General features: G+C 41.1%; 1 protein-coding gene across 2 annotated transcripts; it reads right to left on the bottom strand.

The window, feature by feature from the left end:
- Window positions 1-9,961: 9,961 nt before the first annotated feature.
- On the bottom strand, window positions 9,962-20,720 carry LOC105929116 (dnaJ homolog subfamily C member 16). Of its 2 annotated transcripts, none has more exons than XM_021318642.2 (15): window positions 20,258-20,720; window positions 17,545-17,730; window positions 17,401-17,467; window positions 15,036-15,360; window positions 14,748-14,932; window positions 14,549-14,653; window positions 14,307-14,465; window positions 14,078-14,208; window positions 13,812-13,995; window positions 12,627-12,806; window positions 12,470-12,546; window positions 12,304-12,384; window positions 12,118-12,207; window positions 11,862-12,032; window positions 9,962-11,776 (listed from the first exon to the last, which is right to left on the bottom strand). In XM_021318642.2, exons 2-15 carry the CDS (start codon window positions 17,706-17,708, stop codon window positions 11,329-11,331), a joined length of 2,367 nt encoding a protein of 788 aa, XP_021174317.2. In that variant the 5' UTR covers window positions 17,709-17,730; window positions 20,258-20,720; the 3' UTR covers window positions 9,962-11,328. The 2 variants fall into 2 exon arrangements, with proteins under 2 accessions (XP_021174317.2, XP_012722207.2); XM_012866753.3 differs by having other exon boundaries at window positions 20,403-20,720.
- Between the last annotated feature and the right edge of the window lie 573 nt (window positions 20,721-21,293).

The raw sequence follows: 21,293 nt of genomic DNA, 5'->3' as shown, positions 1-21,293 counted from the left end.
CTCCTCTCTGTTCCCTGCTGGATTACACTGAACTCTTCTTTTTTCCCTATCATTTAGGATTTTCAGGGTTGTTTTTCTTCGCTGCACAAGGGAGCAAAGCATTTTTAGAAATGTTTTATCACTTTCAACTTAATTTATTCAACTTGGATTCAATAGTTTATTTATCCTTTTTCTCTGCATTCTTTTTCTATGTGTCCTTTGACTGGAATGCTTGATGGTAATAACAACCTGAAAATTGTTAGGCAAAAGCAGTATGCTAGTTTCAAGATTATATTCCAGACAGACAACTTTATTGCCATTTATGATCATTTTTGATCATCTCTTATCCTCACACAGCCCTACAAGTTTTCCCAAATTTATATTGGGGACTGAGACCATGGAAGAATTTTGAGTCTGATAAAGCATTTCTTTGTTTATTTGGCCATATCCATCTGACACACCCAATGATAATCCATTTTCAATTTTAATTAAAAAACGCATGGCAGTCAAAAGAGTTTAGGATGCTATAGTCTCTAACAAGGTTTCCAGGGCCTTCAGTGAAGAAATAGATCATAATAGACCACTCCTTGGAGAAGGAAAGCTTCTCCAAAGCTTTCCTCCCGTACTGTCCTCCTTCACTGTCCATAGTGATGAACTTGAGTCCTCGTGCTACCATGTTTGGAGACAGCAAGTCTTTGTTCTACTTAAAAGAATAAAAGAAAATCTTAAGTATAAAAAATGCTTCAAAGAAATTTATTGTAATTGTACCACTTGCTATTTTTGGGGGCACTTTATTGATTTTCAAGGTTTTCTAATATTCCAATTTTTAACTCTGATCTTGATTTTTCTGCCTTGTCATAAAATGCCAAAAGATGGTTGGTTTAGATGCGATCAGCATGTGCTTGAAAGAAATAATGAAACCAAAGCACTGTTGAACAACTCTATAAATATGAATATGAGATAGATTGAGAAATGAACATATGGAACAGTTTTACAGAAAACAAACATCCATGACAGTGAGTCAGCAGGACCCTTCTGATTCTCTACAAAACCGCTAAACCTTTGAAGCAAACAGCTTTGATTAAAATCTTTTTTTAAGTTTTTCTGTTTATCCTTATGCTTTCATTAAATCCTTGTAAACTGTCATGAAGCAAAAGCACCGCAAATTTTTGAAAATCTGCAAGGACACTTGGCAGCCACACAGTAAACAGGATGAGAAGGAAGAAAAGCTCCTAGTAAACCAAGAGAACAGCAAAGCACATGTAGTCCTATGGAAATACTGTTTTCAGTCCTCAGGATCATTGATGGGCAGTAAAACTGTCATAACCAAGCGTTGGAACCGTTCACACTTTTATTATCTAATAAAGATTCAATCTTTTTCTCTTCCTTTGCCTACAGAAAGGAAATTATACTCCATCATCCACAAAACTGGAAAAACAAGCACCAGTAAAGAAAGGTCCAACATCTGTTTGCACATCATCCAGTTTGCCTGTGTAAACCTGCCCAGGCCAGAGAGCCGGTGTCAGTTTGTTAATCAAATTCTTAGCGCAGAGACAACAGCATGTCGTCTCGATTGGCCCAGAGTATCAGTCATAGAAAAACTAAACTGTCTGAGCTGAGAAAGATAAGAAAACATGATGATGGTAGTTTTTAAACTCTGCATGTACAGCTTTTTTCTGTCCCCAAACAGTGTCAGGGACAGCTCAAATAGAAATCAAAACATCACAAATAGAAAGAAAGAGTGCAATATTAAGACACAAATATTAACTCACTCTGGGTTGAAAGCCAAAGAGAAAAAACATGTTTTTAAACGAGTTTTTAAAAACAGAAAGAGATGGGGCCTGCCTGACCTTCAGCGGCAGCTCATTCCACAATTTAGGAGCCAGAACTGCAAAGGCTCTCTGTCTCCTCAGGATTTATAAAAGGTATTTGGAACTGCTAAAAGCACCTGGTCCGACGATTTAAGAGCATGCGATGGCATGTAAAGGAGCAACAGTTCAGACAAATAAGAACTAAGAGCATTCAAAGAAACAAAAGAACTTTAAAATGGATTCAGAACTGAATAGCAAGCCAAAGAAAGGACACCAAAACCCGAGTTATGTGCTCTCTTTTGCATGTACCACTTAAAATCGCGCAGCAGCATTTAGCACCCGCTGTAATCATAAGAGGGAGGCCTGGCTAACTTCGATCAAAAGAGAGTTGCAATTATTCTGATGTGAAGTAATAAAAGCATGTGCTGCAAAAACTAAACTAAAAATAAGTACAATTTTATTAAAATGAGTGTAACTGTCTTTGATTTGAGCAGGTAAATAAGATGATCTGCCAATGGAATAAGAGTTTTGCACTTAAAATAGGAACAACTCATCTCCATCGTCTTATTTCAAGTGCAAGATGTCAAATTATCTTATTTTAGGGGTCAAAATACTCATTCCATTGGAGATAATATTATTATTTTTAGATCCGTTTTTGCGGTGTGGATCACTTAGTGAGGCCTATAAAGGAAGGGTTTGATTTTCACCTCAGCTGAGAAATAAAAAACTTAACCATGCATTTGATATAACCATCACATTTCAGGCAGGGGTCCATTTTCACCTCTAAGTTTGTGATAGTGGACATTTTTGTATGGTGCCAAAAAGGTAAAGTCAAAGGTAAGGATATTGCTGGAACCACCAAATTCAAAAATCATAACCTCAGTCTTTTTTTCATTAAACTGGAGGAAGTGAAGTGCCATCAATGCTCTGACGTCATCGAGAATGCATCGGGTCTTGACAAGCAGCGTTCACTCCACCAGAAAAAGCGTAGAGCCGGGTGGGCAGTCGTCTGCATTGCCGATGGCTTTGCAGCAATTCCTCATACTGAGCATGCATGAATTGATCATCAGTAAAGAGAGAATACGTTTAGCATTAATCAAATACAGTATTTCAGGAAGATAAAATAATACAAACTGTGAAGCACGGAGGTGGATGTGTCATGGTTTGGGAATATTTTGCTGTAGCTGAACCTGGTCAGCTCCCTTTCGAAGAACCCTACATGAATTATATTATGTGCATCAGTGGAAACATGAGAAAACTATATTATATGTGCAAAGAAAAAAAAACTAGCTGAACCAGAACCAACCCAAAACGTCCCAGAAGATCCATCTTGAAACAGAGTGAAGATGCCAGAAACCCCTAAAACATCTCAGCTGAAGGTGAAGAGAGGGTCAGATTTACTCAGACTGATGTCAGGGAGTGGTAGTAGATGATTAGAAGAGGCGTCTCACCGAGGTTGTTTCAACCATGAGGGGTTAGGACTAGCTATCAGGGGGTGGGATGGTCCAGATCTAAACATTTTGCTGATTTCTTTTGTTTAATGATTAAAACAAGGTTTTCTAGAGATAAAAAAAGGGATCAGACATCAATATGGAAGTATTCTTTCTAAAGAACTGAATATTTAATTAATTCACATGACTATAAGTTCTCCAGGTGCCAAAACTACTGGCAAACGTCCACAAAGCAGCACAGCTTTATAGTATAGTAATATAGTAAGTCTCCTAACTAAGAAAACGAAGATGATCCAGTCCAAGCTACTGCCTCATGCCGTTCCAATTAAATGGTATAGTACAAAAAAGGTCAATAAAGCATTTTAAAAATAAAATTAAGATATAACAGAGATGTGAGCTACTTTAGTTTGATTTAAAAAATTATTTAAATATCAATTATATGAGTTTTCTATGGCGTATATCCTTGATGTTCATCAAGAATGTTGAAGAAAGGACTTTCTTCTTTCTTCTGTCTAACAACAACCTGTGGGACTAAACCATCGTTTCTGCCTGTTTCTTCAAATGGTAAAAGAAAGGGCCCATTAATATTTAAACAGGTATAGATTTGCCTGTTCTCTGACTCCTTGCTTCAGTTAATCCCACAGATTTTCTTCAGTCAGCAGTTTCCCTGTCCTCAAATCCTCGAGCAAGAGTCAAACTGAGGTGCAGCTTCAACTACCAGGACTGTTTGATTCCCTGTTTATTCAGACGGTTAAAGCTGCCAGATGACAGGAGCAGCTCATTGTTTCTCAGCTTCATCTTTATCTGCTAGAGTTTTTTTTTTCTTTTTACTATTACTATCATTATTATTTGTTTTACTTCTGGCTCAAAACCCAACTGTGTGCCCTGACTTGAACACATGTGGGAGGACAAGATATTGTGCTGTCAGCAGAGTCAGGCTCAAAAAGGTCTGAGATTTAAGATAAGGATCTGCTAGAGAGAGTGTGTGCACGTGCGTTTGTTTGTGTGTGTGTGTGTGTGTGTGTGTGTGTGTGTGTGTGTGTGTGTGTGTACTCAAAAATAGGTCAGTAAAGAAAGGTAGAGGAAGTCTAATTTAAAGCAGACCACTTGTCATGAGTGTCACGTCTAAGAAATGATCACGCTCCCAGTTTGCCTTATTTCCTTATTAGTCAAATAGTTCCAATAAATGTACCAACAATCAAGCAGCCTTATAAAACCTATTTTTTGTTCACAGGAAAATAAATCAATTTACAACTGTCCCTAACCTTTTAAGGAATAGCTCCCATGAATGGTGATTCTGTCCTGTCTCATTTGTTAATACCATAGGATCAAAACATATACAATATACAAACAACTCCTTAATGAGGCCCCTCGGATTTATTTCGAAACACAAGCACGAATTATTGCTGAAGAGTTCTTGACCCAACTCAGTCAACTGCCTCTGATGCTACATGCACGTTTAGGGGGAGGGATTGCTGCAAAGTCAGTGAACGGATGAATCAGCTGGTTATGCTTGAATGACATTTTCACCAATTGGTGTAACAAACTAAAGCCTGGGTTGAGTTGGAACGTATCCAGTTGACGTCGGATCTGTATAAGCATGTACATCAGATCTGTTTAGCTTGTAAAGTGCAATGAGATTATTATATATATATGTTGTGCATTTGTTCCATATAAAATCAACTCACTTGAACTGAAGGAGTAGATAATAGGCTCTTTACTTGTCTAAATCTAAAAAAACACAATCAAGCCTCCTTGCTGTACACACCTTTAAAAAGGTCAGCTAAGCAATGTGGCTGAGGTCAAACCTTCACAGAGAGGAAGGGAGGGACTTCCCTTTCATGAAAACCCTCTCTGTACAATTAGCTCTACTGAAAACACAAACACTTTATCTCCTAACATCAGCAGGCTTGGGTGCCTGAGAAACTCTGCAATTATGACGTAAACGTCCGTCTAAAACTGCGGCAAGAGTAGAATCCCTTCTTTTCCATCCATCATTCTTGTCTACCATCTACTCGTACTAGCGTTTTTATTTCCCAGAAATGTCAGAGAGGACAAGAGGACCAGAGTGACAGTACCACCACTGCACACCGAGATTTAAATAGAGACATTTTTTTGTGTACAGCTTTTACCAATTGTATACTACGGACGCATGGTGAATATGCTCTGATTAGTTGTATTGTTGCTGTTTCCTCTAACCTTATACATGACAGGGAAAGAGCAAACACTAACCTTGCCCCACTGTAAAAAAAAAAAAAAAAAAAAAAAAGGTCACCCATTTTCACTTTTCTAGCAAAGACCATCAGATCCCTTTTTGAAAACTCCTGGTGTGTCAAAGTGTTTCGGATACTTTGCAAAAACAAATTTCCCAGCTCCTTTAGTCAGATAAAAAGCCCTGTAGCATCACGGACCCTACGCTTAGAGCACATAAAAACATGTTTATCCACATATTCATCTCAGCAGGGAAACAGGTGACCAGAGTTGACAGTAATTACTGGCAGCAGGTGGAGTAGATGTGCGCTAATTGACTGGTGATTGAGCTGATTGGCTGATTGGATAGTGTGTGGTGGCTGAAAGGTGACAGGCTCATAGGAAAAGTCCAGAAAAGTCTAAAGGCAAACAAACAGAAACATAAATCATGACATCTAGGTGGTACTCTTCGCTGCAGTTCTCTAACATTGGGCTTTGTGGAGTACCAAGAGGAATGCAGGTCCTCGTCCATTGTTGTTTTTCCCCTATTTCTAGTTGTTTTTCAAATTTCTACACATTGCTTTAGCTTTCGATAATTGCGTGTTAAGATGAGTAGCTCACCGTGCATTACTAATGGGAGGTTTTCCTGTTTTCCTATTGGAAAGGATTATAGAATAACTGCTCCCAGACAGCTTGTGTCAATTAAATAAAACGGTTCTGCATAAATGAAATTACATAACATGAATTTATTTGTACGACAAATGCATAAAGTGAGTGGTTCAATCAATAAAAACAACTTTTCAGTGTGAGATCATCCTACTAGAGACGAGATGAATGTATTTTGGGCCAATTCTCATTACTATATATATGCTTCTGATTGGTAAAATTATCAGACAGCAAGTGATTAATTTCCACTGTTAGGCCAATGACACTCAGGTATATTTATCCATAAATCCTGACGAATCCAATTAATTACTTCGACTGCAGTCATGTCTTGATGACATCAAAACCTGAATGACTTTAAATTTCCTGCATTTAAATTCTGACAAGACAGAAGTTGTAATCTTTGGACCAGAGTCCTCAAAAATAAACTTCTTAATCACTTAATCTGGATGGCATTAAATTGACCTCTGGTAATAAAGTAAACAATCTGTGGTGTTATTTTTGACTAAGACATGTAATTTAAATCCCATATTAAACAGGTTTCCATTTTTCACCTCCGGAATATTGCTAAAATTAAACATTTCTGTCCGGCAGGGATGCTGAAAAACTGGTCCATGCATTTGTTACTTCAAGGCTGGACTATTGTAATTCTTTACTATCAGGAAGTCCACAAAATGCAGTTCAAAGTCTTCAGCTGATCCAAAATGCTGCAGCAAGAGGTCTGATGAAAATCAACAAGAGGGATCATATTTCTCCAATTTTAGCTTCCCTTCATTGGCTTCCTGTTAAATCAAGAATAGAATTTAAAATTCTCCTTCTAACGTTTAAAGCCCTTAATAATCAAGCTCCATCATATATCAGAGCTCTGATTACCCCGTATGTTCCTAACAGAGCACTTCGCTCTCAGACTGCAGGTCTGCTGGTGGTTCCTAGAGTCTCTAAAAGTAGAATGGGAGGCAGATCCTTTAGCTATCAGGCTCCTCTCCTGTGGAACCAACTCCCAGTTTTGGTCCGTGAGGCAGACACCCTGTCTACTTTTAAGACTAAAACTTAAAACTTCCCTTTTTGACAAAGCTAAAAGTTAGAGTGGCTCATGTTACCCTGAGCTACCTCTATAGTTATGCTGCTATAGGCGTAGGCTACTGGAGGACATCAGGGTCTATTTTTCTCACTCTACTGAGTTCTCCTACTGTTGTCCAATTTGCATTGTTTGTTGTGATTTCAACTTTTAACATTTTGTTTTCTGTCATTTATTTTCTTCATAGTAGGTAAACCTGGTCTGGCGTTCTGTTAGTTGTGACATCATCCAGAGAAGACGGATCACCCGCTATTACCATCTAATGTGGAACAGATTACTGGATCAATGTGTGCTTCTGTGCTTTTTTGTCTCTCTTGTTGTGTCTCTGCTCTGTCTTCTCTAACCTCCAGTCGATCGAGGAAGATGATCGTTCACACTGAGCCAGGTTCCGCTGGAGGTTTTCCTCCCTGTTACGTAATGGGGAGTTTTCCTCTCCACTGTCGCTTCATGCTTGCTCAGTATGAGGGATTGCTGCAAAGCCATCAACAATGAAGACGACTCTCCCTGTGGCTCTACGGTTCTCCAAGAGGAGTGAATGCTGCTTGTCAAGACTTGCAATCTACTGGGTTTCCTTAGATACAAAACTTTTTGACCAATCTGTATAATTTGATTGAATTTAATTTTGTAAATGCCTTGAGATGACATGTATTGTGAATTGGCGCTATATAAATAAAATTTAATTGAATTTGAGTGTGCTTCACGTGTCTTTACCAGGGATGCCGGTACTGCTTTGTTTGCTCAAAGGTTTTGTTTGACAGGTCCTCTAGATGTGCATCAAACTTGTCAGATAAAGTTTTTAACCCTGTTTTAGTTTATAAAATATTGCTATGCCTATCTTAAAATGTGAACTGTGATTCTGCTTTTTAAATTTCATGTAAGTGAAAGTAAAAAACTTGAGAATTGTAAATGCTTTGAAGGATTTCTGCTCATTTTTATGTGTGAGTTTGATTCCTTTAACACAGAAACAAGTTGATAAATGCTCAATAATGATAGCATTTCTATGTATCTTGGTTTCCATTGCCATCTGCTGGCTGCATTGATAGTTTCGAACATTACTCTGACCATTTTTTGTAAATTTACTGAAACTCAGTGTTGTTTTCTTGTGGCATTTTAAATTCACATTAACATTATAAAAATATGCTCATTACCATATCTAAGGAATTAGGGACCTGTTTTGTCCTCTGGTTCCCCATTACAAGGATTTTCACTGTTGTCTTGCACTGAATGCATAAAGTTAAATGAATGTGGCAATAATGGAAATTGAACTCCTTTAAAACATTTCTAATCCCTGTCCAATACTTAAAACATCAAACCACATTTATTTTTATCTGTACTCTGCAAAAGTTATTTTTGTAGAGATAGTGTCGGTGCTGGCAGGCCCGATTTGCACTATTCTTGAATTATGGTCAGGGGTCATAGAAAATCTTTCCAAGGGCCCCTCAGACTAAACTATGGACACTCCTGATCTGTGGGCTGCAACAGCAAAAGACCCAGTCAACAGCGTGCTTCAATTTAGACCTTGGTTGCAGTCTAAATTGCCTCCCACCATGAGCATCGGGGTGGGAGGCAAGTTGCTGAGTGGAAGTGTTTGTTCTCCAAAGGTTATTTCAAGGAGGAGCCAAAGAGAGACTAACAGTGGGACTTGCACAGAGGTTCTCCCTAATCACCAGGACAAAGGAACTCAAGCTTGAGTCTGGGCTGGATCCTGGTGACGCTAATAAAAATAACAAGAAAAAAAACTGAATGTCATGCTGGAAAAGCTAACAACCCTCCTGGTTGCTGCTACCTTTAAGCTCTTCCTGATCAGTCCTCATGAGCAACATCTGCGGGACCGCGCCTGCCAGTCACACCCAGCAGAGAGGAGGTCAAAGAGAGACAAACACGCACCAACCTGCACACAGCGGCATGGATATATGACAAAGGGCTACGACTGCCAAACACAGGAACTTCAGTCCTGTTTCCTTTGATTTCTCCTGCCAATAACCAGCCTCTGAGATCTTGAGTAGAGGAAAAACATTTCATATGAAATAAAAATAAATTTGAATACCTTCAGTATAATAAAATGAAAGATTTTATTTTCTTGCTGTCACACTAAATCAAATATATACGATGTTCTGATGAGGCTCGTTTGTCAGATTAAAAGTGTCTTTAGAAAATAACCTTTAGGCAGGTATTAAAAATCATTTTCATCAGACCCACATTTTTGTAATAAAAGTTTTTTTATTGGACTGCTAACAATATTCTAATCTTAAATGTGTTTTCATGAGCTCTAAATGGAAAATCACCATTAACAGAAATAAAGTATTACAATCCTTCTGTGTGCAATTAATCTACATAACGTGCAGATTGAGTTACTGAAATAAAGGAAATTTTTGACAATATTAAATTTTTTTTTGAATAAAACTGAATGATGAAGAGTGTAGGACCGAAAACTGAGCCTTGAGTTACGCCAGAGGAAATTAGGGCTGAATACAGAAAAAGGGATCTTTGATGAATAAAATTAAACCCACAATTAACTTAATAAAAACTTGCTTTTTTAGACCAAAAGAAGTTGACGTTTTGTTCAAATTGGTCGGCTGTGTCAAAAGCTGCAGTTAGATGTAAAAAGAACGTAGCAACCTGAGTCAGTAGTCAAAAAAGGCTCAATAAAAAAAACCATAAAGTTTCATCTAAGTGGTGGGATCTAAAACCTGAGCTGAACTCCTCCCAAACTCCACAAATATTGCCATAAATCAACAATAAAGGCTTTTCTTATCAAATGCTGAACAAATAGGTAAGGAAGTCAAAAGTCATTTACAATTCTTGCCTTTATTGACAAACAAAACGTACTGTATTTAATTACAACAAACACAATTAATGCATTTAACACAACCTGAAACAACTTACAGCAGTATACAGGCTTCTACTGTCACACGGTATTAAAAAAACATAAATATTTTAACGAGCTTTCAAAGGATACAGACTTTTAAATACAAATCCACCATGATTGTAATCAGCAATAACTAAGAAACTAATTTAAACAGTATTTATAAGCTGTTTAAATTGTTAGAAAACTGTTTGTTTTTCACTTATGGACAGAGGGTGGTCTATCAGTAGTTTGTAGTGTCTCAGAAAATATGCAGGTGATAAAAATGGCAGCAGGTTCATGGCTACATAAAGCTACTGTCTGCTAAGTTTGTTTAGGAGGGAAAGGCAACTAAAAGGTTACATTAAAAACCTCTTTTAAATGATACGCAATAACACGATAACAGCTCTCATGTAAGAAAAAAAAGACAAAGTATGTTATTTTTCTGCTGGAGCGCAGGATCGAAGACCGGCAGCGTGCACCTTGAGGTCCTCCAGGGGAAAAGGCAGCATAATTACAGCAGTATGAGCTATTGCACATTAAATAAATCCCTTTTTGACATAAAATACAAAACGTTGGAGATGCAGAAAGGAGCAAAGGATATTAGTTTCATGCATCTCTATTCACAGCTTTCACTTTAAACACAGTCCCAACTGCTTGTTGAGCGATTTGAAGGATATGAGAAGAACTTCCCAGAACCAACGGTAAATCATCCACAGGGGATTCATACCACCGCAACGCAAAGGTGAGGAACGAGGCAGCCGGAAGCTAACTTCGGCACCTTCAGCTATTTCTTTTCCTGAAAACTGATTATTGTTGTTGCACGGCCTCTGAAACGCTGACTGAGTTTGGACCGGAGCACGGGCGGCCGGGGTGAGGCTGTGGTGGCGGGGCCGTGCTCTTAGCTCAGCTGCAGAGGTCAGCCGATGGATGCGGGGGATCTGGGAACGGTTAGCGGGTGAGAGGGGGTCGACACAAGCTGCGGTCGCGTTTTTCTGACCAGTCGGGAGGAAAAACCAGAGAAGTTTAAGGGGTGTTGACTTCGGGCGGAGACGACATACAGCACATCGCCACACTTCAGTTTGGAAATCAGAACTAAAGACAGAATGGACATTGCCAAAAGCTTCCTGGGGTTATTTCTGAAGGGGAACTCCTTTGGTGGTTACCTTATAAGGTTTGGCCTATTTCAAAGAAATCTGCTCCCATTAAAGGTCTCAAATATAAAACAGAGCAATCAACCCAAAACCTGCTTCCTAAACGGAACGACATCAGGGTGATAGGAGCTTAAATACGAAGTCTTTCCTCGCTGATCTATTTACTTGCCGTGATCTTATCGAGCCCGGGCCATTCCGGAACGTAGTAACGAGGCAGGGTGCCCTCCATGAGTCTCTCCATCCACAGCCCCAGCCGGTCCAGCTTGTGGTGGATCTGCAGGGTGGACGTGCTGCGGGAGCGGCTGGATTTGCGCGGCGGGTGACAGTCGCGGGAACCCGGCCTCGGCCTGCCGACTGACGCCGCCGCTTCATCCTCGGACGACTTGCCGTCGAGGTCCTCGCCGGTGTAGACGGGCTTGAAGAGGCACAGGTACTTTTTGTAGCCGTTCAGCGCCAGCACAAAGCCGGTGTGGTCCGTTTTACGGCTCCCGCTCTCGTCCTCGTCGGCCTCGACGTGCATGGCGCTCTGGGCGTACTCCAGCAAGGCGCTCATCCACTCGCCGTGCTTGTCGAGGTTCAGGAAGGAGAAGTGCAGCGTCTGACTCCTGCAGGCACGCAGACGGGAAGAAAGTAGGCCCAGAACCCGCAAACCAAACTCAGACAGTGAGCGAAAGACGGTTGAGTTCTTACCCTGTGAAGGAGTACACCTCTTTAGCAAACTTGCTAAGAAGGATGTTCTTGGAGGCATCAGTGAGAACCAGGACTATGTTGATGTGTCCAGGCCTCAGCTTCACCAGGTTGCTCATGTAGGTGATGTCCGTCAGCTCCGTCACCTCCACGAAATTCTTCTTCGGTGGTCGGCTAAAATTAACAGCAACACGTAGCTTTAAAAAAAAAAAAAAAAAATCCTTCATTTAATCCGGAGCTGACTGAGAAGCATTCTTGCCTTGAAGAGCTAGAAGTGCCCGACGATCCATTTTCTGCTTTGGCTCCATCTTTCGCCTTCGGTTTCATCTGTTTATCGTCACTGGAGTCACTGCAATGACAGAACGGGTGCATGTGCTTTTGCTCGTTTCTCTCGTATTTTCATCAGAGCCCCATTGAAAGAACAGTGCAGGTAGAGCGAACCCACCTGAAGGCCTGGATCACCACAGTTCCAAACAAGATGAACAAAGCGGAGAAGATGAGGGACAGAAGAGGCATCATCTCGCGCCTGAAAGTTATTAATACCACAGATGGAACATTTCTCTGGCAAATGAGGATCCAAACCACGCTTTAGAATTGAAAGCCACACCAACCAGTTGTTGTGAAGAATATCATCGATGACTTCAGTGAGGTAATCATAAGATGCATAGATCCACCGGACTACAAACATCTAAAGAGGTGGGATATGAACAGTGCTGAGAGACCCTTATAAGCTGCCTGTGTTGTTGTTGTTGTTCTAAATGATCATACCGAGGCAAACTCGTTGTTGAGTTCAGGTAGCATCGCGTCCTGGATGAGGATGGAAGGGTCCTTCTGAAGCCGTTCCAGTTCCTCCAGCAGACGCAGCTTCTCTTCCTCGCTGCCGTTCCAGGCCGTGACCGGCTTGAACAACGCTTTGCCTGCTGCGTTACGCCTCTCCAGTATCACCACCTGCACACGCACACACACACGCACACACACACACACACACACACACACACACACACACACACACACACACACACACACACACACAAACACACACACACACACACACACACACACACACACACACACACACACATTAAAGCCAAAACAAATGATGGTCGTTAGGAAGGAAGGAAGGAAGGAAGGAAGGAAGGAAGGAAGGAAGGAAGGAAGGAAGGAAGGAAGGACTGATCCAAGAAGGGAAAGAAAGGAATCTAAAAAGAACATTTAAAAAAAAGAGTTAAAAGAAAGAAATGACCAACAGGAAGGAATGAAGAGCATAAGAGAAGAAAGACAGACACATGGAAGGAAGAAAGGACACAAGCAAGGAAAGAAATCAAGAGAGGAAAAACACAATGAAGTAAAATACGAGGATGCTAAAAAAAAAAAAGGAAGGCAAGATGGCAAGGAAGTAGGAACCCAAAGGTGAAAGGAAGCAAATCAGGAAGAGTGTAGGTGGGTATGGAATTACACAAGGAAGGAATGAAGGGAGGAAGACAATTGATTGAAGATGGGAAACAACATTCAGACAACGTGAAAGGGAATAAAGTCTGGAACTGTTTCCATCCTAAGATCTGGAAAATAATTAAATCAAATTCAAGACTTTTCCAGACTCTATAGGAAGCCTGTTTCAAAATAAAATTGATTTTATTTCCCCCACCTATAACTTATAACTAAATATAACTTCAATTATAGATCAGATTTTTCAGAGTGAGATTATGCAACAGGAAGAAGCCTTGTATACATCTCTACCAGGGGTACCAATAAATGTAAGAGCGGCTGTAGTTTATGGAAGCTGCCTCCTCCGTACTGAACAGAATAGATCATCCACAATTATTAAAAAGGCCTGAGCTCAGTGACTGAAATGAACCCAAAACTACCAAATACAGTTTAAATAATTAGCAAATAAACCTATTTTGTGCATCACTTAGTAATCACAGCGCGATTAGACTGCTTGGTCTGCCGTACCTGCGCCGTTGACTGAGAGCTGTCCTCGCTGTGCATGAGGATGTCACAGAGCGGCTGCTGCAGCCGCTGGTACACGTAAGCAAACCTCACGACCTCCCTCGTGTTGGTAGAAGCAAACGAGAGGAACTCCTGCTTCCCAAAGGAAAACGTCTCTTCGTCAGCTGTGATCAGCAGGACGCAGTATCTGTAGGAGACCCAGAGGGCGTTAGGATAAAAAAAAAGCGACAGGAAATGTGATAAAGGTGTCATCGGTTAGACTTCCTTACTTCCTGCGTCTGTGGAACTGCTTGACAGGACAGAGCTCATCAAAGAGCTTCTGATTGACGAGCCGCGGTGCCAGGAGAAACTTGTTGTTGGACATGAACTCGTCGATTATTTGTTTCTTCATTCCTTTAGCCTGCAGGGTTAGGAGATGTTGTATTTCAACTTATCGGTTAAAACAAACAGATAACTCAAAGACGTTATAATCTCTAGAGATGCCTTGGCTTAAGGAACCTGTATAATATCAGCAGGCTTGTCAGTGTTCTCCTTAAAGACCAGCATGGTCGGAGCGTAAGTGTTGATGTTGAACCGTTTCTGCAGCTCGGCCGTCTCCGCGAGGCCCTGGTCCACGTAACCGAACTGCAGGTAGTCCTTGTAGGCAAACGCCGCGAGCTACGAGGACACAAACACAAGCTGACGGCCGACGAGTCTCCATTCATGGTGAAATGCACTTTGCGTTGACAAAAAGAACCTACTTTGTACAGCAGAGGGACTACGGGAACTTGATCAAACAGGAGCACGTGTGGCTTGTTAAGCGAATGCCAGCTGTTCAAGAACTGCTGCTGGTTTTTGTCCGTGATCTGAGGTAAAGAAAATATGAAATGCCCTGTCGTTATTTTTTCCCACTGTGCGTCAAGCTTTTCTTTTTTTTTTTTTTTGGCACTTTTCTTTTACCCTCTCCACGAGCCTCTGAGGGAGGAGGTCTTCCACAAACTGCCTCAGGTGTTCTTTTGCCACGGCGTAATGGAAAAACGTCACCTTTCCGCTGATGACACCCAGTATGGACGGGGTGCGGTGAGCACCGAGGTGATTCGCCAAACGCCTCTCGTAGCCGACATCGACCACGCCTATTCCGATGCCTGCAAAAAAACACACAACAACGATCAGACCTATAAAAACCTATTTTTACTTTAACTGACCCAAGCTAATGTGACTCAAGGGTTGCTGCTGAAATCTCCAGACCTAGAGTCTCCATCTCCTGCACCACTTCCTTCCACACGGGCTCGATGTGGATGCAGCTGAAGCACCAGTCGGAGGTGATCTTTATCAGGTACGGCCTCCTGTAGCTGTCGGGCACCACCTCGCCGACGTACTGGTTGAATTGCAGCGTGTACTTGCTGTCGGTGAAGTCCCGGTGGTTCTTGGTGTTGAAGGGGAAGTTGAAGAAGGACTCGTCAAAGTAGAAGCTGTCCTGGCGGTGGCTGTATCGGCTGCTGCTGTACGCCTGGGAGTCGTCAGTCTGCCCGTAGCGGTCGTAGTTGGCACGCTTGTCCTCGCTGGACAGGATCTAGATCGCAGACAAAGCAAATATTAGCCTAGAAGCCCGTCATACGCGTGTTCTTTGGACACACGTCTTGATTCCTAAGTTTTCGAGTCATTCCAAAGGTCTTTATATTTACGTATATGTTGGATTCTTTTCTGGCTTTTAATGGTGCCTTTTTGAGTGTTTGGGATCCCTTTCTCCAGGTTTCAACCGTCCTACTGTTGATTCAAGGTAAAGTAAAATAATTTGGATAAATGTATGTCCTTCTTCATGTCCTGTCCACAGATCTGTGAGTAGATGTGGTTGTCGTAGCGTTTTCCCCTCGCACCTCTCTCCCGAGGAGCAGGAGCAAAGAGGAGCAGGAGGCAGAGGGAAGGCGTCACAGTGTTCCTCGGTTCCTTGTTCCTGCTCTATGTGGGAGACTAGTTCTTCATGTTTTCTCCTTAAAAGATTAGCCTACCCTTTTTCTCCTGGCTGAGATTAATCCACCTCCTGTGCTCTGTGGTAAGCTCGATTGAAGTCGGCATGGATTTTTCAAGCTTCCTTCCTGAGAGCCTTCCTTACCCCCTGAAGCCTTTCACCTGAGCACTTGTGAGTACTCACCTTACCGGGCTGCCGGGAACTTACCTGCCTGAACACCCAATGATCCTCATTCATTATGGTCAACACACTTGCAAAAACTACGAGAGAAAATAAGCGTAACCAACTCCGCCGGATGCCAGCTGCGGCTCTCTGTGTGCGGACTCACTCTTTCCCTGGATTCAACCTCTACTGCTAGCTGTAAGCAACTCAGACTGAATCCCAAGCATCGCACTCTTTAGCAATCCTTTTCTAATCTGCCTCTCCTCTCCTCAGTTCATGACCAGAGCCTCCCCTGTTGCCCTGGCATCTTTCCCATTGAACCATTTCCCTTTTCAATTAATCACTTAAACTTTATTTGTTTGTTTGCCCCTTGCGAGTCGGATAAAAAGCTGAAATTATACTACACTGACAGTAGCTCGGGCCCACAATATGATGCTGCTTGCACCATGTTCTACAGCAGCATTTGAAGGTTTGGAAGTCTGTGACTCGGCCTTATGTGACCATAAGACTCTTCTGCAGAATTTGGCTACATTTGACTTGCCCGTGTGGAGAGCTACATATTTCAGCAAACCCGATGGCATTACGTTTGGAGAAAGGGCTAAAGTTCTTGGACGGCACTCTCTAAATCCGTGAAGTTAAAATTGTTTTCAAAGTAACCCTGGAGTTCCTGCAGTTTGCGGTTTGATAGACTTGAGCCTTGACTGTTCCTGGGTTGTTCTTTAATAACTGCCCATTTGATTTCATCTAAGAGGGGTTGTGTTGATTACAGGGCAAGAACTTGCCAACAGAACAATGATCCCAAATACACATCAAAACTAGTTCTGGAGTGGATGACACAGTTTAACATTAAGCTTCTGGCCTTCCTGAAACTTCGACCTTTACCCTTTTGGAGATTTTTGGACCAGGTGAGGTGGTAAATATCCAAGCAGAATTATACCAGAAGCCTCTTGGGGGCTTCAAACGTCTCCGCAGGGACATTAAACCAAATACTGGTAAGGTGGTATGTATAATTTAGCCCCATGTAAGGTAAAGAAAATCCAAAATTAGTTCAAATGACTTGATTTGATTTCTTCTTTTTGAAAATCACTGTTTGATCATCATACCACCCTGAAAAAAAATATTGAAATTCATTACTAAAAGCCCCAAATTAAAATGTCATCAAGGCCATCAATGAGTGTAAGGAAACTACTGACCAGCACTCGTTTTTCTTCTCACTAGGCAAACTTTCCAATTATGTTTCAAAGTGACCTTGAATAATAACCTTTTAGGCGTCCCATAGGTCTTTTAACGTTTAGCTATGGACTCTGGATCTTTTTTCACTTTTCTCCTGACTCAAAACAGGGAAAGCAACCAAAGTCCAAAGAATAAATTTGAAGGAGTTTCAGAAAGCCAGGAGAACTGTTGAAACAGAGTATCATAAAAAAAGACAAGAAAGTCAGGTTTCTTAGAAGAAAAGCACAAACAGTAAATATATAGACTAACCTCATACGATTTAGTGATCTTGATAAACATGTCCTCAGCAGCTGGATCTTTGTTTTTGTCAGGATGCCTTGAGAAGGATGAGTCAGTTAGTTAAAAACTGAGAGGAGTCCAGAGCGAGGAACAGTCTTGGAAAAAAAACCTCACCATTCCTTAGCAAGGCGCTTGTAGACCTTCTTAATCTCTGCCTGGCTTGCCCCCGCGCTTACTCCCAATATTTTGTATGGGTCCATCTCAGGGCCTGCATGGCTGGATCCTGCCAGTAGGACCGAGAAGACCACCACAACCATTGCAGCCAGAGGTGGAGACATGTTCGACGCTGCCTTCAGTCACCTTCAACACATCAAAGAAACCAGATGTACAGTCATGTGACAAAAAGCACAATTAAAGATGAAGAAATTATTATTATTTTTAGTAAAATATACTAAAAATGCACTTTCTAGAGGAATAAATTAGGACACCCCCACATTTATTTCCACCTAAAGTAGCTAAAATCCCAGAGAGCTGTATTACATCAGGTGCAAATGAGGAGAGGATCATTACACAGCATTTTGAAGGCTTGCGGCAATAAAACCTCAGATGTTTGGTTTGTTGTTCTCCTGGCTGTCGAACTGAGAGCAAACACGGTGGACCGATGGGTTCAAGCAAGTTCATACCCAAGAGTAGACCGCAAAATGCTAAAAGAAATCTCCAAAACCCCAATAATGTCGTCCCAGGACCTACATCAGGCTCTTCCTACTGTTGAGATGAAAGTGAATGCCTGTGAAATCAGAAAGACACGGCACAATTTTAAATTGGAACAGTGCAAGAAGGAAAGCTTTGATCTCTAAGAAAGACATGAAGGCTCGACTGGTATTCAGCTGAAATAATGAAGGAAAAGACCAGGAGTTCTTGAGTAATTATCTTTGCACAGATCAGTCTAACGTTGACTTATTCGAACACCGGAACTGAGGACTTGCTTGGCAGAAACCAAATACAGCACTCCTGGAAAAAATCAAGCACGGAGGTGGAAGTGTCATGTTTTGTGGATGCTTTGCTGGGCAGAACTTGGTCAGCTCACCATCATAGAATATACCGTGTATCAGAGGTAGGTAGCGTGAAGAAAATGTGAAACTATCTGTAAAAATTTTAAAGGGGACGTATCATCAGTGGTCGGCACTTCCAATCAAAACATTAGCTTCGTAAACTCGTATTCCGCAAATACAATTATGAGTTTCACTACCGTTAAACCAATGATAAATAAGGAAATTTGAGGAACCTAACCCTGGCCGATAAGCGATAACCAATGGCTGTCACTTAGTGGGTGTCTAAGTTTAGGTGCAAGCACACATGACGCATGACAAACGTGCACAGCGCTGCATGTTTGAGAGGATAGCTGTTTTAGTTGAGGATAAACGACTTTAAAATTTTTACTTTTACACGGCAGGCAAACCATTTGAGAAGAATATTCCATCCCTCTGTTCCCAGGCAGCTACATTTTAGGGAAAACAGTGTAAGTGCCGGGTTGGAAGTCAGCGTTGCCAGTTCTTGTGAGAGGAAAATGCAACTCTATTACCTCTACCTTGCAAACAGTACATGAACCTGGACGTGGCAACACTGCTGGAATCCTGGAACATTGTGTAGGCCTTAGCGTTTCTGGATGTCACTTTCCCCCTCTGTCATCAAACTGTTTGACAAAGATACAATAAAATCATGACTTTTTGGTTCATGTATTGCTGTAATATCAATAATATAAATTGTGTTATATGCACTATTCTTAAACTGAAAAGCATAAATAAAAATCTGTTTCATCATTGCTGTGCAGAAACAAGTTTTTCCTATTTTTCACATGCTGGTTAAATGTCTGTCAAGGATTGCCAAAGGTTGAACAGCAAGCCGACCTGTGTTTTGTATGGAGGTTTGAGGAAAAAAAAGGGTCCCGTTTAGTCATGCTGCAACCCAAACGGCCAGCTCTGAGTCCAGTCTCTTTCCACCTCATGCAGTGACGGTAACAAACCCAGAAAGCTTGGTTACGCTACTAATTAAAGAGTTAGAGTCAAACAAACAAATAAAAAATGTCAGATAATGAAGTCTTTGTTTTTTTTTTAACATTGGGAGCTGAACACATCAGAACAAGAAGAACAAAGGTAAGAAGAAAACAGCACCTCCATTAACAATGGTTTCTTGTGGTGATAAAACAAAAAGTTAGCTCTGCAATTATCTGTTTTCAGACTAGCGCGACTGTGCCCACCACTACATTTCATGCTTTTTAACCCCTTCCTTTTGACATTTACAGTAAATCTTTCAGCTATGAGCTGAATTCTTTGTTATTGTTGACTTTACAGCCCCCCCAGTAAATCCACCTAGGTCTAGCTACAACACTTGAGTTCCCCCACTGTTGGACTATACATTATATGTATCTTCTATTGTAAAAAGTAAAACAAAGGAAACAGAAAAGCTGTAAAGCAAGTTACACCTCAGATCTTTATCTTTTTTAAGATGCTGCGGGGTGATGAAAGAAACCCCTCAGACATCTCAGGAGCAAAGCGAAGGTTCTTTAGAGTAATGTCAGGGACTAGTAGATGGCTACAAGAAGCATCTCACTCCAGTTATTTCAGCCAAAGGGGGTAAGGGCAGGTATTAAGGGGTAGAATGTTTTAACTATTATTCCCAGCTGTACAACATATATTTGATCATATATTTTGTTAATTTTATTTTCACCAGATATTTCACGTAACTTTATGTATTACAATGTTTTTCTTATTAATAATATTATTGTGAGTATCTAAAACTGGACCGTGGTACTACACATCATAGCTCAGCTTGTAGACGCCTGTTACAGTGACAAACACAGCTGTTTATTCAAAACGGTGAGGATCACCTAAAATGCAGCGGCTTCCAAAAACAGACAAAAGCAGCAGGCTCTGTGCATCCTCCTTATCCTAATGTCCCTTTAGATGGTGGCATCAGTGTAAATCCGTCCAGGATATAACGCGTTTATGCTCGTTTTGTTAAGGATTAGTTACCACAGCGGCTGCAGCTTCCCCGGCTTGCTCCAGTCACCTCGGGCACATGCAGTCAGCCGCTACAGAGCCACATATCCAGGGTACATTTGGGTCTTTTCCAGCTCCTCGTCCCTGGCTACAATGAACGTGTGACGGCCATAAACTGTACCAGGGCTACGCGTACTGGGTGTGTTCCGCAGCATCCTACTGAACCTCCAGCGCTGGCTGATGACAATCTGCCTCAGCGAAGCGAAAGGCCAGGAGGAGGCGCCATTTTTCGAAAGTCACTTCGGGAAATTGAGTATACAACCCAGACCGACATGATCGGACGCCGTAGAAACGACGGAAGCGGCAGCTCCTCCGCCATATTGTGAGTGGCAAGTTCTCTTTGGACAAGTTTTCCGAGGAAAGCAATTGAAGTTGACGTTGAACAAATGTTGATGTATTGTTTTATATACAATAACATATTCACCTTTTAATACCAATGAAAGTAAACACTTAGAAAACAATTAAATATCTGAAAATCTAGACCAGCTATTAGTTCATCTTATTATGCATGCTTTTGTTAATATTATTATTCGAGCTATGTGAGCACTGCTCATACATATATCAAATTATGAAGAAAAAACAACCTTTAAGCCGGTATTAAACATACTTTTCATAAAGCCCACATTCCTGAATTAAAAATTTTGCTTTTAGGTGGAATACTCTAATCTAAAATTATGTTTTTTTTTATCAACAGGAGTTAATATAATTAAAAATAATAACGGCATTTAAACATCATCGGTTGGTGTTAATCTACATAATGTGTTTCTTTACTGGAATAATTGAACTTCTCAATAATATTCAGATTTTTTGAATGACTGCCATTTTTCTATTTTTCTGTTTTATCTTCATCTAACAGAACTGCTA

This window comes from Fundulus heteroclitus, chromosome 1 (assembly GCF_011125445.2).
Source record: "Fundulus heteroclitus isolate FHET01 chromosome 1, MU-UCD_Fhet_4.1, whole genome shotgun sequence".
Lineage (NCBI taxonomy): Eukaryota > Metazoa > Chordata > Actinopteri > Cyprinodontiformes > Fundulidae > Fundulus > Fundulus heteroclitus.
Note: the sequence above shows the minus strand (reverse complement) of the source record. Positions and strands in the feature narration are given on the sequence as shown.

Coding starts and splice junctions, on each gene's coding strand:
- LOC105929116 (XM_021318642.2), bottom strand. CDS start 17,708: ATGTCTCCACCTCTGGCTGCAATGGTTGTGGTGGTCTTCTCGGTCCTA. Junction 12,547..12,626: donor TCAACAACGAGTTTGCCTCG/GTATGATCATTT, acceptor CCACCTCTTTAG/ATGTTTGTAGTCCGGTGGAT. Junction 12,033..12,117: donor GGCACTTCTAGCTCTTCAAG/GCAAGAATGCTT, acceptor TGTTAATTTTAG/CCGACCACCGAAGAAGAATT.